Source organism: Haliotis rufescens, unplaced genomic scaffold (genome assembly GCF_023055435.1).
Source record: "Haliotis rufescens isolate VD_foot unplaced genomic scaffold, xgHalRufe1.0.p SCAF_61, whole genome shotgun sequence".
In the NCBI taxonomy this organism is placed as follows: Eukaryota; Metazoa; Mollusca; class Gastropoda; order Lepetellida; family Haliotidae; genus Haliotis; species Haliotis rufescens.
In genome coordinates, this window is record NW_025964346.1 from 310,593 (window position 1) to 327,754 (window position 17,162).

The 17,162-nt window shown below is 40.5% G+C and overlaps 1 protein-coding gene across 1 annotated transcript; it reads right to left on the minus strand.

Annotated features, from left to right (window-relative positions):
* On the minus strand, positions 1 to 16,732 carry LOC124128309 (ankyrin repeat domain-containing protein 2-like). Its single transcript, XM_048386856.1, has 3 exons — positions 16,454 to 16,732; positions 1,146 to 1,202; positions 1 to 550 (listed from the first exon to the last, which is right to left on the minus strand). The coding sequence occupies exons 1-3, from the start codon at positions 16,713 to 16,715 to the stop codon at positions 240 to 242; spliced, it is 630 nt and encodes a 209-aa protein (XP_048242813.1). The 5' UTR covers positions 16,716 to 16,732; the 3' UTR covers positions 1 to 239.
* Positions 16,733 to 17,162: the final 430 nt, after the last annotated feature.

The following is a 17,162-nucleotide window of genomic DNA, read 5'->3' on the forward strand; positions in this document are numbered from 1 at the left end:
TATTTTCAACAAGTTTTATTTCTCGTCAAACACAACACACATTCTCACCTAATCCGGGAATATATAACACGACGACGTGCACGGCACACCACGTCACTGTCTGTAACAACATGTCCCCCTCCACCGTCTACACAAACACAACACTGACGTCACTGAGCGCCACGGGGCACCAGGAGATCCGCCAGTCGTTGACGTCCCCCGAGTCTCGCCAGGTCAGCCGCTGTCTCCTCCAGCTTGTTTCAGGCGTCGATGTCCACCACGTTCAGTGACAGCACAAACTCCACCGTCTCCATGTTTCCTCCCCGAAAGGCGAGGTGAAGGATGATGTTTCCGTACTTGTCCACCAGTGACACATTAGCTCCTTCCTTCACCAGGAGCTCCACCACCTCTGTGTGTCCCCCCCGTGCTGCCCACATCACCGGTGTCCTGCTCCCCCATCCCACTCTACAGTTGATGACGACTCCCGGTGTAGTCAGGAGCCGCTTCACCTTCATCAGGTCCCCGACCCAGCTGGCGTAGAAGAGGTCTATGTCTGCTCGTGATGGAGTCGCTGTAACACAAAGTAAACTCTGTACTCATCAAGACATCTTTGTCATACATCTACTGTGTTCACACCTCGAAGTGTTGATACGTGACAGGGGGAGTCGGGTAGCCTAGTGGTTAAAGCGTTCGCTCGTCACGCCGAAGATCCAGGTTCGATTCTTGACATGGGTACAATGTGTGAAGCCCATTTCTGGTGTCCCCCGCCGTGATATTGCTGGAATATTGCTGGAATATTGCTAAAAGCGGCGTAAAACCATACTCACTCAATCACTGATACGTGACTCACTTCCTGTATGAATGACAACAATATAACTAGAGGGGAGTGGTTTATATAAAGAACTAAGAATAATCTATTCCAGTGACATTTGTGCTTTCTTCTACATCCAGTAGTTGTAACAATACTCTGTGTACGGCTGGGGAGTGTTAACGTTTGTTTGCTTAACAAGATAATAGATAGACACTGTTAGTACAATTGCTGTTTGAAATTATTAAGATAATATGAAATTTATCTTTACATTGCTTTACATAAGCTTGTTCATTGAATACACTGTATGTATGAAGGTTAGGAGTGAGCTTTCTGCCTGCTGGGTTCTCCCACCTACCGTGTGAAGCAGTGGAGAGCCATATATTCCACCTGCGCCGGTTCGGGTCACTCGAGGCTGAAACAGAGAATATGCTGTTTAAAAAACTATATATAGCACATAAGCATTATAAATATTGGCCACAGACAAGTTATTGCCATTCCACAAGTTTGAAGCCTTTTGAAACAGAATATGGTGGTCAGAAAACTATATACAGCATAGGAAAAGCATTATAAATACTGGCCTCAGATAACTTATTGCCATTCCACAAATATTTTGCCCCTAAAAATGTTCACTCATGAACATGTTTGTATTAAACGTATACATATCAGGTAGGCCTAGTTCAGTGATTGGTAAATGGCGACAAATGATTTGTTTGTTTATTGTTTAACGCCACACTCAGCAATATTTCAGGTGTGTTACAGGTCAGTAAATAAACGAGGCTGTACCAGACAATCCAGTGATTGACATCATGCGGATCGTTCCATGCAATCGGGATACGATGACATCAACCAAGTCAGCGAGCCTGATCACCCGATCCCGTTAGTCGCCTCTCACAAGCATAGTCGCCTTTTACGGCAAGCATGGGTTGCCGAATGCCTATTTTACACCGGGGCTATAAATGACATAACATAAATGACATAATATACAGTAACACACGGATTAACAAATATGGACCTGCTCAGAAGCCGATATTCGGCAGCAAATGTCAGTAAACATTCACAAATCGGAATAAAAACAGTCCCAATCCATATTAATATATCTATCACTAATTCGTCTAACAGTATGGCTTTGTGGGGGGTAAGCTGTATTTCACTGATACCAGGACAACACACAGGAAGAGTTTTAATGTTTTGTTCTATATTATTACACTGAATCTATAATTGTTAAACACAACGTTACAAAAAAACAATGAATTTAAGAACTAAGAACTTAATAATCCCACATTTGAAAAAAACCCGCTTTGCTCCCAATTTGTCTCAGTTTAGAATCCTGGATAAATCCCTCGTACAACACACACCGATATTGTTGCTTATCTACCCTGTGTGTCTTTATACATCATGAATCCTGTTTCTTATGTTTGAATATACACTGCCTTTGTTCTTACTCACTGAGATATAGATCTATTGTCTCTCTGTGTTAAAATGTTTGAGTAACTGAAAATATTGTTATTTTCTTACAGAACATAAACATACAACAGAAACAAACTGAAAGTAAAAATATACGGAGTTTGTATTATGAGGTCTGATTCAAAATTAAAAAAACTTATTCTTGACACAAGAAACTTTTCCTGCAACAGTTTGTCGAACATAATCTGTTTGGGTTATTTTGTGTAAAAATGAATTGGTTCAATGACAACAGGGGTAAGGAATGAATTTGGAACGACATGACAGACTCCTACCATGTTTGAAGATAAGATGTCTAAGCCTCACATCAGCAGTCCGAGCAATCTGATTTGGAATGTTTAAAAAAATATTATAGATCTATATATGTAGAAGTATTCTTTAATTGCTGACTATTAAAGCGTTAGTACAATATCGCTAACTTGAGATAAATTCTGTTGAAAAATCAAGCATATGATAAAATCATTTATCAGATGTATAGTTGTTTGTTGTCTGTGGGAATCAGTGCACACCGTTATAGATTTTGATATAGTAATAGTATAGTAGTAAATTTGTCGTGCATTTCAACGTCTGTCTTAATCAGAAGATATTGTTCATTCAGAGACTCTAACTTAATACTGCATTATTTATACTGAAATTGTTCCAATTAGATCTATTCTCGTCTTAAGGCGACACCTCTGGCATGTCTATGAAAACACTGCCATAATTTCAATCGAGAGGTTTCTATTTTCTAACTAAAAAGATAGTCGTCCTGTTGACAAGTGAGCATTAGGCCTATGTAATAAAAATAATTATTTTACGTTTGAAGCGGCATTTACTCAGGGTATAAGTTTACATCGTTTGGTGAGTGAGTGTGTGAGTGAGTGAGTGAGTGAGTGAGTGAGTGAGTGAGTGAGTGAGTGAGTGAGTGAGTGAGTGAGTGCAATCTGAGGCCGTATCACTAATATGTAAGCCACATAACGACGAGGACAAAGTATATATTGACGTTATGGTGAGTGAGTGAGTGAGAGAGTTCAATCTGAGGCCGTATCAGTTATATATAAGCCACAAAAGACGGGGACAAAGTATATATTGACGTTATGGTGAGTGAGTGAGTGAGTGAGTGAGAGAGTTCAATCTGAGGCCGTATCAGTTATATATAAGCCACAAAAGACGGGGACTAAGTATACATTGACGTTATGGTGAGTGAGTGAGTGATAGAGTTCAATCTGAGACCGTATCAGTGATATATAAGCCACAAAAGAAGAGGACTAAGTATACATTGACGTTATGGTGAGTGAGTGAGTGAGTGAGTGAGTGAGAAAGTTCAATCTGAGGCCCAATCAATAATATATAAGCCACATAACAACGAGGACTAAGTATACATTAACGTTATGGTGAGTGAGTGGGTTAGAAAATTCAATCTGAGGATACAAATAAATGGTTATGACGATTTGTTATAGAGGCGAAGTGTTACATCAACGCTGTACTTCATTGTGGTGGTTATGTTTTGATATAGTCTGATATGTTGACCCGAAACAATGTTCTTTTATTGTGTTACATTGTTTGTTGTGTACATGGCGGGAGAGACGTAGTCAGTACTGGCAAATCACAAATCACCTTCCAGGTAACGAGGCGGAGTTTCACAAATGTGCTGCTATACAGATATATTTGCACACTTTTTGAATGAAAAACCGCCTGGGGGTGGTACAAGAGACTGCATGGTAGTACAGTTGTCAGTTGATACCGTATGTGTGGTTTATCAACCTACATGGCTTCACCTATAACAAGTATTAATTAAGTAACCCGTCAAGATCCGGTCTAGAATTGTCCTCAGGAACCAATGCAAGCCGTAAGAGGCGACAAACGGCATCGGGTGGTCCGGCCCGCTGACTTGGTTGATGCAAATCATCGACTCACTATTGCGTAGAACAATGCTCATGATGTCAATTACTGGATTGTCTGGTCCAGACGGGAATATTTTCAGACCGCCTTCAGATAGCTGAGTGCGGCTTTAAACAACAAACAAACAAATAAAGTTAAAAAAAATGTTTATTAAGTGAAAAATGCATTAAAATGAAGAAAGAGTAAGAGGCGCCGATTTATTTCCACTTCGTAAGAAAAATGTGTAACTAAATACATACTCAAGAGAGACATTTTGTCAGCTATTATATATACCACGTGCACCTCTCTAGGTTTTAATGAATATTGGCGGGATATTCAAATTAGCGTGACCATTTGCCCCTAATTGTATACCCTCAAAACAAAGGAGGGGATCACACATGAAATATAAATGTTATAATCGGTCCTCAGAAATAAGATCAGCTTTGTAATATGACTGTCAGAGAAAGAATGGTTCCATTACCTAACGCCCCGACACAGCGTAAACACTACACCTGGGCCATGCAATTCCTTCATGAACGTGGGTTCTTGATTTTGACACTTTAGTGAAAGGTCGTCAAACCGCCCTGGGCCATTACAATTCTTGTTTTGCATTGTCCAATGTAACACATAAACTCTCCACTCTTGCTTTAATACAGTATTTGTGATCTACAAACTAGAAAACATCAAACATACCCCACTGACTAACACATACATAAATGACAAACCCCCACCAGACACAACCACCACACTACACACAACATTCCTAAACCGTCTCGAGCTCGCCGACACAGAAAACTCAACAATGTCAACAAAACTGGCAACAACACACCCATATCTACACAAATGCTTTACAAACAAACAACAACATAACAGGGCTAGGCATCCAGGTAACTCAACCAGAACCAATCACCACAAACCACAGCTGAATTTCTTGCCATACAATGCGCCTATAATCAAATCAAACTATCTAAAAATAGAAAAAAATATATTTAATTCGGACTCATTAGGCTGGATAACACGAATTCAAAACACTTAAAATCTCGTCTAGACATTATTAGTAACATCATAGATATAAATTCCAATCTTACATCAAACAACAAAGCAGTAACAATACAATGGGTATTTGCCCACACCGGCATACAGGGAAATGAACGAGCAGACATAGCAGCAACAGTAGCAACCACACACCCCTCACCCACAATTAACTTTAGTACCAGTAGAGCCTAGGATAAATCATTCATTAGAAAAAACATAAAAAAGTCAAAATTTCCAAATTAATATTTAAAACTGTAAATTAACATGGATAAAGTCCCTCTTCAATAAAACAGTCGTAAAATGCCGCAGCTTTACAAAGTCTATACTTTCAGATAAAATAATAAACAGAATACATAGCGGCCTATTCAACCAAAATGAAAAACTACATAATCAAAACAGACACCCACATCCAAACTGCACACATTGCTATAAACCAGAAAACCTAAACCATATATTCAACCTCTGCTCCCACTACAAACAACAACTAATATAACTATACAAACCTTTAAAACAGACTTTAGACCAGTCCCAACAAATTGCCAGCTACAAGCGCTAAAGTACTGTCGGAAATGCTAGAAAACTGCTTTTTGCCTGTTAAAAAAGGATATATATTTTCACAGACTGTTGTTATTGAAATATCGAGTAACTTCCGATGGCCCTACCTGTGGTTTTGAAGTATTTCAGTCACAAGGAGTCCTATCGACAAGATTGAGGGGAGACAAATTCGAACGAAAACAGGAAGTTCACATTCATTCTAAGTCAAATGATGGCAGTCTGAAACGGACTATAGAAATATGCGCACGTGGCTCCGTGATAATAATGTAGCCTTCATAAAACATCTAATCCACATGTGGTAGATAGTAGTTCTGTATATATTAATCATGTTTTATTAATTAGCTTTTAATTTACTATGTATGTTGTCAATAATGGTATTTTGTATATTTCAGATATTGCAGTAATCAAGAATTATTGATTGTATTTCTCATTTCAGGCTGCATACTTAAGTAGTTGTTAGTCAAGTATTATCATTAAAGCCCTATTCTAATGTCATGTTTTACTTAGTGGGTCAGTCAACTGCTTGGTGGTCAATCAGAGTGTAAGCCCAGGCGTCCTCTGGATTGGCTAGTTTTAAATCTCTGTGTCCCACTTTCAAAACCCTGTGATCCATGGCCATCCCAGTGATCCAGTAATGGACTGCATACCCATGTGAATACGTGGTAATTATGAACTATTTGGGTGCAGAATGTTATCAACTTGTACCAAGATTCACGCAATCATGGACTCGTTTCCAAAGCTAGCTATGAAGCAATTACTTTAGCTCTGTCTCATCAAATGCGCATTTGTTCTATTGTCAGCAAACAGTCATAATTGTGTTATGCTCTACAGAAGATGCATCTTATATTTCTTTGAAAATTCAAATGGTGTTCCCTGTCATACTTTGTTACTGACTGTACACTGCAGTGTTATTCCTGTGTTGCAACACATTTTTTTTCTTTTGTATATTCAACCATGGTGCCATTACTGACTCAGTTAGGTGTGTCAGTTTGTTGAGTCTTACCCTGAAGGTCACTGTAAACTGTATTTCTTTATTTATTAGTGTTGACTACATGTACCCGGATACACATGCATTAGCGCTGCATGGTATTTCATTGTGATGTGTATGAGTGGTGTGCTTTGTGTTTACATAATGCTTAGATAAGATTTAAATACTTGCTTAATTAATAAAGTGTGTAGGCATTCATCTTAGGCATTATGCATTAACCAAACCAAAACAGGTTATCCATAAACCCAGAATGACTCTGTGACTGACTCACTACATATATTTATCAACACCCTGCACTCTCAGCACCTTGCACACATCTATGCACCAAGATGGTATAACAGGAAGTTCTGGTCGTGTCCCACTTATATTGTCATTAGTGTCGTCAAGCCAGGTTAGTTTGCTTTGATCTCACTCACTCATTTTATGTGATTGAACCCACCTATCCCATACTTTAGTATTAATTGGTAGTTAGACATGTTCATATTCTTTTCCAGGTGATCAACTCAGATGACTTTGCTGCTTCACTTGGCTATATCAAGTCTGCTTTACTGCCCTTCATTTCGTTTTCAGCTCATAATGCCTTCTTTTTAGCTATAATCATATTCTTGTTAATTTGCTTCTTTCATCTTCACATACATTCTTAGTCACAAAGGTGACAACAGTGCTGGCGCCATTTTGCACTTTAGCTTTTTCGTCTTAGTGACACTTGTTAATATAAACTCTTCTTGAACATTTGTCCGCGATCAAATCCACTCTGTCCAATATGGAACTCAGTAAGGAGGAGTTGGGTAACATGGTGAAACTGTTTAGAAAGATGGGGATGACACCTAAAGATGATACTCCAGAGGATTTAAAGGATTGGATACATGGAATGTCTCAGGAGGAAGGTATTGCTATAAAGATGGAAGACTCGTCTGATACCTCACAGCCGCAAACAAGTCAAAGCCATCCGACATCAGTGTCTTACCAGCATTTCCCCAGATTACCATTTTTCAGTGGAGAACATGGGAAAGATACAGAGTATGATCTTTGGAGATATGAGGTGCATTGCCTCATGGAGAGTAAGACATACAGCCCCGAGGTAATATTGCAAGCCCTTCGCAAATCACTTAAAGGAGAAGCAGCTTTGGTTTCCATGAAATTAGGTCATAAGGCATCTATTGCAGAGTTGTTGTCCAAATTCAAGAGCGCTTTTGGAACATTACGTAGTTGTTCCTCCTTGTTATCAGAGTTCTACAGTACCAGTCAGCATGATGACGAGGACGTGGCAACCTGGAGTTGTAGGTTGGAGAGGTTATTGTTCCAGCTTACTGAACTGAAGCACATCTCACAAGAAGAACAGGATGATATGCTAAGGTCAAGACTTTGGGATGGTCTACACTCATCGCTTAAGAGTCTAGCTGGATACAAATACGATGCTATATCCAATTTTGATGAATTAAGACTATGCCTCCGTGAACTTGAGTTTGATCTGAACCATGGGAAACGAGACACACCCAAGATCAGGCCCAAGACTGCAACTGTGAAGATGGCCTCGACAACTGAGACTGTCAAAGAAAGAGACCTTTCGGAACTAAAGGACATGATGAAAGAATTGAAAGCAGAAATTTCAGAGATGAAAGAACAACAGACACAGATGTCTGCTCAGGTATATCAGTGTCAGTCATTTATACATCCCAATCCACCAAGCTATGAGGACAGACAACACCAGAGTGGTTCATGGAGAGGAAGAGGCAGAGATCCCAGACGTCGACAGGGTAGAGAGTGTGGACAAAAGGTTACATGGAGGGGTGCACAGTCAGGGGATGCCCAACAGGGTGCAGCTGCGCCACAGTATCAGCCCCCCAGCCTACAGCAGTCTCAACCGACAGATGGACATATCACGTCACAGTGGAATAACACACAACCTCAAGGAAACACACCTATTTGCTACAGATGTGGATATCCAGGCCATTTAGCCTATGGTTGTCGTGTCTTATTGGATCATCAGAGGCGCCCTTTAAACTTGCCCGGGCCTATGGGGAGGGGCTACCATTAGGCAATTCTCAACGCCCCACACACAGGCAACTGCCTCAAGGATTAGTAGGAACTTCTAATGAAGTTGAAGTTTACATTGAGGACATCCCAGTGTGCGCCCTTCTTGATACTGGAGCCACTGTATCAATACTTTCTCAATCTTTTTATGAGAATCATCTTTTTCATATCCCATTAGTGTCTTTGGATAAGTTGCTAGACATTGAATGTGCTGGTGGTGAGCAACTCCAATATCAGGGAATTATCGAGGTTTCTGTTAGGACTCCTGGAGGTGGTGTTAATGAGGACTCTGTATCTTGTCTGTTCCTTGTGGTATCTGACACCAGATACAATGCAAAGGTGCCAGCTTTACTAGGCACAAATGAGTTATCACATTTTCTTGAAACATGCAAAAACCAAAATGGAGATAGGTTTTTACAGAAGGCCAGTTTGCATACCCCCTGGTACTTAGCATTCAGAAGTATTGTATTACATGAAAAGGAATTGGTGAGAAACAATGGGAAACTTGCTTTGGTTAGGAATGCAGAACATAAAAGTGTTGTAATCCCTAGTAATAGCACCACAGTCATCAAGGGCCAACTGAGCAGAGGGTTAGCATATCCTCAGGTTTGTGCATTGCTACAACCAACCATCAGTTCTGCAGTACCACATGATCTTGACATTGACCAAACTATCATCCAATACAACCCTCAAAGACAAGATACCATTGAAGTGCACATCTCAAGTGTCACTACCAAGGCTGTCGTCATTCCGACTCGGGCTATTTTATGTGAGCTGCAACCGGTTACAATTCAAGATCTACCACCTGGTCGCCCCGTAGACTCTGACACATTGATTGATCAGATAGAGATGGATAAGGAGGGCCTAACACGTGATCAGATTGAGGAAGGATTAGACACCATACTCAAATTCAAGGACATCTTTTCCAAGGCAGATGATGACTTGGGTCACTCAACACAAGTTCGGCATCGGATTGAGCTCTATGACCACACGCCCTTTAAGCAGAGACATCGTCGTATTCCACCAGCTATGTTTGATGAAGTTAGAATTCATTTACAGGAGTTGCTATCTGAGGGTGTAATAAGACACTCACACAGCCCATGGGCATCCAATGTAGTCCTTGCTAAGAAGAAAAATGGAAAACTCAGGATGTGTATAGACTTCAGGCAACTGAACCCCCAAACCATCAAGGATTCCTACACGCTCCCCAAAATCGAAGAAATGCTTGACTGTTTAGGTGGTATGACCTACTTTTCTGTCCTTGACATGAAGAGCGGCTACCATCAGGTAGAGGTGGAGGAAGATCATAAGCAAAGAACCGCATTTACAGTAGGTCCTTTAGGGTTTTTCGAGTATATCCGGATGCCCTTTGGCTTATCCAATGCTCCAGCTACTTATCAACGACTGATGGAGAAGTGATTAGAAGGCCTTCACTTGAATATATGTCTGATCTATATTGATGACTTGATCATTTTCTCCAGGACATATGAGGAGCATGTCGAGAGGCTTAAGCTTGTGTTCCAGCGGCTGCAGGAATGTGGACTTAAGCTAGCTCCCAAGAAATGCAAGTTTTTCAAGAGAAAGGTCAAATACGTCGGGTACATTGTTTCAGCTGATGGCATTGAAGCAGATCCTGAGAAGATTGACAAGATTCGTCAATGGCCTACGCCAACTACACCAGAACTAGTTCGGCCATTCCTGGGGTTTGCAGGCTATTATCGAAAATTTGTCAAGGACTTTTCAAAGATTTCAAAGCCTTTATCTGAACTACTGCCAAAGACTGCTTCCAAGAAATCAAGAGCCCAGAAACTGACCAAACATGAATGGACATGGGGTGTTTTGCAGGATCGAGCTTTCAATGAGTTGAGGATAAGGTTATCAACACCGCCAGTGCTTGGTTACGTTGATTTCTCGAAGCCTTTTGAACTTCATACTGATGCAAGTACCCAAGGTCTCGGTGCAGTACTGTACCAGGAACAGGTAGGTCACTTCAAGGTCATTGCTTACGCCAGTAGGAGTTTGAACCGTTCAGAGAGAAACTACTCAGCACATAAATTAGAGTTCTTGTGTCTGAAGTGGGCTATCTCTGATAAGTTCCACGACTACCTGTATGGTAATGACTTTACTGTAGTGACAGATAATAATCCGCTCACATACGTACTAACTACAGCTCGACTTGATGCTACGGGTCATCGGTGGTTGGCAGCCTTGGCAAGCTACAACTTTAGCATCAGATATAGACCAGGAAAAGAGAACGTGGATGCAGACACTCTGTCCCGGCTGCCCACTAAAGAAGACAATACCGAGGTTGATCAAATCACAGCAGATTCAGTTCGTGCTATCTGTGGAATGATCAATGTAAACAGCTTGGTAGAAAGTCTCTGTATGTCCACAGATGTAACAGGAGAGAAGGAAATCAATGTTGACGAAGATCAGTGTAACATGAATGCCAGTGATTGGAGACGTGCGCAAGCTAGAGACCCTCGTCTTGCAACCATCATTGAGGGACTGGAGAACAGGATCAAGCCTGACAGAAGGTCATATATAGGGAACTCAGAGATGACAATATTGTTGAAGAACTACGACCACTTCAGAATCCAGAAGGATGTTCTCTACCGTGTTGTTCAACAGCATGGAACTGAACAGAAGCGACTTGTTCTCCCTTCACGGTGTCGAGCAGCAGCTTTACGAAGTCTTCACGAAAATATAGGACACCCAGGCAGAGACAGGACAATTTCTCTCCTCAAGGAAAGGTTCTACTGGCCTGGTATGACCAAGGATGTTGAGATTCACATACAATCTTGTGGCAGATGCATGAAGCGCAAGTCCTCCACCTCAATTTGTGCACCTCTGGTTAGTATCGCAACATCTCAGCCACTTGAACTAGTGTGCATGGATTTTTTGACATTGGAACCCTCTACAGGTGGTCAGCAATATGTTCTTGTGATAACAGATCATTGTACTCGTTATGCACAGGCATATCCATCAAAGAACACTTCAGCAAGAACCACAGCAGAGCTGTTCTTCAACAACTTTGTAGTCCATTATGGTTTGCCCAAAAGGATTCATTCAGACAAGGGAGCTAACTTTGTGGGCAAGGTGATGACTGAGCTCTGTCAGATTCTAAAGATCGACAAGTCCTCCACAACACCTTATCATCCCATGGGTAATGGAATGTGCGAGAGGTTTAATAGGACATTGTGAAATATGCTTGGAACACTTGAACCTGAAGCCAAGAAGGATTGGAAGACCCATGTTGCACCACTAGTGCATGCGTACAACTGCACACGACATGAATCAACTGGACACTCTCCTTTCTATCTTATGTTCAGTCGTCATCCCAGACTTCCTATAGATCTGGCCTTTGGACTAGACATAGAACCTGTCACCACGAGATCAATTCTCAAGTACACCAAGACCTTTCAGGAAAAGCGGCGTAATGCCTATGAGATAGCTACTAGACAAGCCAAACAGTCTCAATCCCAGCAGAAGTCCTACTACGATCAGAGTGCAAGAGCAGCTGTATTAGATGTGGGTGACCGTGTCCTTGTTAAAGTAGTAGCTTTTGACGGTCGTCACAAACTAGCTGACAAGTGGGAAGATGACATTTACATTGTCACAAGCCAACCAAACCCTTCTATACCAGTGTATGTTGTTGAAAAGGAAAACGGAGGGGGCAGGAAGAAGACTCTTCATAGGAATCTGTTACTGCCCATTGGTTCTCTTCCTAGACCAGAAACATCTATTCCTGTACCCAAACCACGGAAAAGGAGGTCTAGCCCACGTCTGCAACCTACTATGAGAGAGACAACATCAACCGATAATGATCAAAACACCACCGCAGAGAGTGAAGATGATGACTTTGTACTTGTCCCCATCTCTTCATCAGAACCGTCAGTTTCAGCTGCAGATGTAGTTGATAGGCCAGCTGAGGTAGAGGCAGATATAGATAGTACTGCTGATGATGAAGATGCAGAGGACCAGTCACAGGAAGTTGCTCTAGATTTGGAGCAGGATGTGGGTGCATCTTCAGCGGTGGATAGTTCCAACAATGATACATCTGACACAGCAAAGACATCACAGGAGGACGAAACATCTGAAGTTCTGAATTTACCTTCAGAACCAGGGATAGCACAAGATGTTAGCGTACCTCAAGAGAGATTGGTCACACCACCAGTACCATGTCCCAGGACATCCAGTCGTTCCAGGACTAAACCACAGTGGATGACCAGTGGTGAATATGTGATGTCAGCAGCTGTACCAAAACCTGATTGGAAGTCCAGAGCAGAGTACCTCACTTCATTGATGCTCAAAGGTATTCTGACGAGTGATCCTGGACAAGTTCAAGACACTCTACTTCACCTTATCTCAGGCAAATGATGAGGACATCATTTAGTCCCAGGGGGGGAAGTGTGTGGTAGATAGTAGTTCTGTATATATTAATCATGTTTTATTAATTAGCTTTTAATTTACTATGTATGTTGTCAATAATGGTATTTTGTATATTTCAGATATTGCAGTAATCAAGAATTATTGATTGTATTTCTCATTTCAGGCTGCATACTTAAGTAGTGGTTAGTCAAGTATTATCATTAAAGCCCTATTCTAATGTCATGTTTTACTTAGTGGGTCAGTCAACTGCTTGGTGGTCAATCAGAGTGTAAGACCAGGCGTCCTCTGGATTGGCTAGTTTTAAATCTCTCTGTCCCACTTTCAAAACCCTTTGTTTTCACCCTGCACTTGGCATTACTACTTCACTGTGCACTGGACTGGAAGAAAGGATATACTTATATAAAGGTGAGTAGTTAAAAGTTATAATTGTATTTTATGCCAGTATAATTATGCAAATCACTTAAGTTTAATAAATGTCTATATAGATCCTTAATTATATTTAAACATGTCACATTTACTAGTATTAGTGTGTGCATGGTGAGTGTATGTATACTAGATATATTTCATTTCACTATATGTGTGTCTGTGTTAATCTAGGACATTTGTGTATTCTGTAACTTGTATTGTGTATTAATAAGTTGATAATAGTTTACATGTTATGTTCATGTGTGTAGATAAACATACCTTCATGATGTATTTTATATCATGAACAGGTTTTCACGAGGGATTTAATCTATTTACAAGGGATTGTGACCACCCAAATACACCCCAGTGGGATTCACCGGGTATATATATATGTATACTTATATATTGCTTGTATTGTAACATAATATCATATTTATTGTACCATATTTATATAAAATGTGTAAATCCATTAAACTGACATATCTAAGCTTATAATTGTGAAATGTTATAAATGATTTATCATGTATAGCTTATAATAGTAGTAGATTATTAATTAATCTGCTTCAGTTTTGATGTACTAGATATAATTGTATGTTTATTATTGTATTCATTGTTCCAGGGTGTCGTTTTATAACGACAGAAAATAAATAATCAGACCTCACACCCTAGCCTGTGTCATTATGTTATCTGGGACACATATGCACATATAAGGGCTACAACACACACACACAAATCATTTTGAGAAAATTCTAGATGTGCATCTTCTAAAATGACAAAATGACGCTGAGTTTGTTTTGTCAACACAGCTCCCATGCTGCATTATACATTACACTATAATGACACACGACATGAAGTCTGTACTGGGAAATGCATACAAGTTCTTTACACTTTAGAGAGATAGCGGGAAACCATTTAATAATTTAGATAGGGTGAATTGCCGAACTTCCAAAGCTATGGTGTTTTCAATACATACCATCAAGTCTACGTATGATAAGAAAACAAAACAGGTATAGGGGTGGTCTCAAAAACAAAACTGGGCCGTAAAAGGATATTAGACAGATTTGATACAGGGTTATTAGGCGTATAGTGTACTAGCGTTATGAGCCTAAGGAAACCCTGACTTGTAGTAGAATTTGGGAGGTATTAAAGATACAATTAATGTTTCCCGGACTGCACTTACTATTGCTCTCCAGAGATGGGATTTCGATACACTGCGTGTGGCGATGACCATCATCTCCCAACCATTCATAACTATCACAGTCAGGGCGTCCAGATACTTTACCTTGATGAATCATTCAAATAAGTACATGTGGTTATAGGCAGATGGACAAAAAGCACCCATGGTACCATCAGGTAAAGGTAATCGTGTCATTGTTTCGCACGTTGCAACCCATGATTTGGGGCTTATTGATAGATGTGTGCCAGTTTTCAAGGCGAAAAAGAAAACTGGCGATTTTCATAAGGAAATTATAGGAGATGATGTGTTCATAGACTGGTTGGAACTTCAGCTATTTTCATTTTAAACAACGCCAGTGTCATTGTCATAGATAACGCCAGTAAATATAACGTTCGGGAATCAGATACTGTCGCCCAAACCATGAGTAGTCTGAAGGCGACCATACAGGAATGTATGACATTGTCGACTTCAGACCATATGAAACGAAAGTTCAACTCATGGAGAAAATTCGGCTGAATAAGAAACCAGTAAAGTACAAGACATATGTGCTGGGGGGCAGCGGAGATAAATGCTACCTCAAGAAACCATCTGTAGAACAACAATTACTTCTGGATTTCAAATCTGCAATCTTCCAATACTCATCCCGTTTCATAGCTTTTAACTAGTCCGTCATGTTTCAAAGCAAATATAATGCAGTACATATCCTAAATTGCTACCCAATCAACGCATGTCAATTAAGTACAATAACAGTAATATTTTGAAAACACCCCCAACTCGATGACATTTGTACCTGGGAGAATGCACGGGCCGGTGTGAGGTCATCACCTCGGGACAGGTGTTAGGTAATTACCTCAGGTTATAGGCCATTTCATACATGCATGACAACACACAAAGTTTATCATCATTTTACCTGTAAAATTACATTTCAAGAGTAATCACAATGTCAGTGAGGACAGGCTAGATTAGGTCAATTCGCGTTATTTTGATATATGCTTTTTTTATAGTCCTACGACTCGTATTTATAAAATGAGCATATATCAAAATAACTATAAACCTACACTATCTAGATTCAGATCGGGATCGACAAACTAAGCGCTGACTGTCTACTACGACGTCCGCACGCAAAATACTTTCATATCCAGACTACTAAACACACGGACTCCTTAATCCAGCCTCTCCTCCAAGTTCAAGGCCTCAGCCGCCAGCTCCCAGTCACCGACACCACGCCCCCCCCCCCCCCCCCCCCCCATGTATAGGCCCAAGGTTTTTAAGACTAGGTTGCCTAGTTTATACACTTTCCTATTCATAGATAAACCTTATATTTATTAGATAAGTAGATCAGCATAACTAATATTAAATTATTAAATTGTAGTACTATATATTTATTAACTATATATTCTTATGTTACAGAATAGGCCTCTCTATAGCTCTCAACTGCCTCTAAGCCCCCTCATCCCACTCAACCCCGTTTACTATTTTCCTTTCTAACTTTACTCACCCTCATTTACAGTTTTTAGGGCCTGACGTTTATCAATTTATTCCAAGTTATTATTATTTATCTAAACCCGTCTGGCCCGGACTGCGACATAGCCTACGGCTGAAGAGGTCATAAAATCCCAAGAATCTCCCATATGGATCCTTAATACTAATTGTGATCGTCACGTAATGAGACATTATTTCACAAGTGATGCACATTTAGTTTCCATGCTTCAAAAGGCAAACGATGAGTAATTTACCTTGCCATAATGAATATTACCTTTCTTTATCCCGATGGGTTGATATTTGACCGTGCCCTTGACGTACGTTTGCTGGGGACGTGGGTGAGACGTCTTATCTTCTTCTGTCTTCTGGGGATGTGGGAGACAGGTATCCTCAACTTTCTTCTGTGGGGATTGGGAGAGAAGAGAGCTATTGTCGCCCTTTTCCTGGATATGTGGGTTGTATGTTTCGTCATCGTCCTTCTGTTGGGGATGTGAGCGAGGTGCGCCCTCCTCATCCTTATGTTCAGGATCCGCCATCCCTCTAGGCCGTGTTTCTGTGAACAAATGATGACAAGAGAAAACAAATGATGAAGATGAGAGCTGTACCACATGTCAGTGACAACACAATAAAAACACAGGATATGGAATTCCACCAGGGTCTCAGCCCACATTGGAATATCTGGAAACGAAGAAGCTAACAATACAGCCAATTTGCTTTCAACCTAAACACAGTATGAACCTCCAACCTCGGCCTATAAAACTATAAACATATCAGTGTGCATCACTGCTTATGTCATGCGGGTCATCCTATCCCCAGACCAGAATATCTTGATATAAAGATAATGCGTCAAACTGTTCGCAGTCTTGAAGACATACGAGATGTAAGGAACAGATTATGTTGTATATGTTACTGAAACGTGGCTACACGCTAGGAATAAAAACCTTTCCATTTCTTTCGTTCATTCGGTTCATTTATTCATTCAT

What these genes read in the sequence shown, in the direction of transcription:
- LOC124128309 (XM_048386856.1), bottom strand. Translation starts at nt 16,715, where the DNA reads ATGGCGGATCCTGAACATAAGGATGAGGAGGGCGCACCTCGCTCACAT. An exon ending in ACCCATCGGGATAAAGAAAG is followed by an intron (nt 1,203 to 16,453) that starts GTAATATTCATT and finishes TCTCTGTTTCAG; the next exon opens with CCTCGAGTGACCCGAACCGG. An exon ending in GCTCTCCACTGCTTCACACG is followed by an intron (nt 551 to 1,145) that starts GTAGGTGGGAGA and finishes TTTGTGTTACAG; the next exon opens with CGACTCCATCACGAGCAGAC.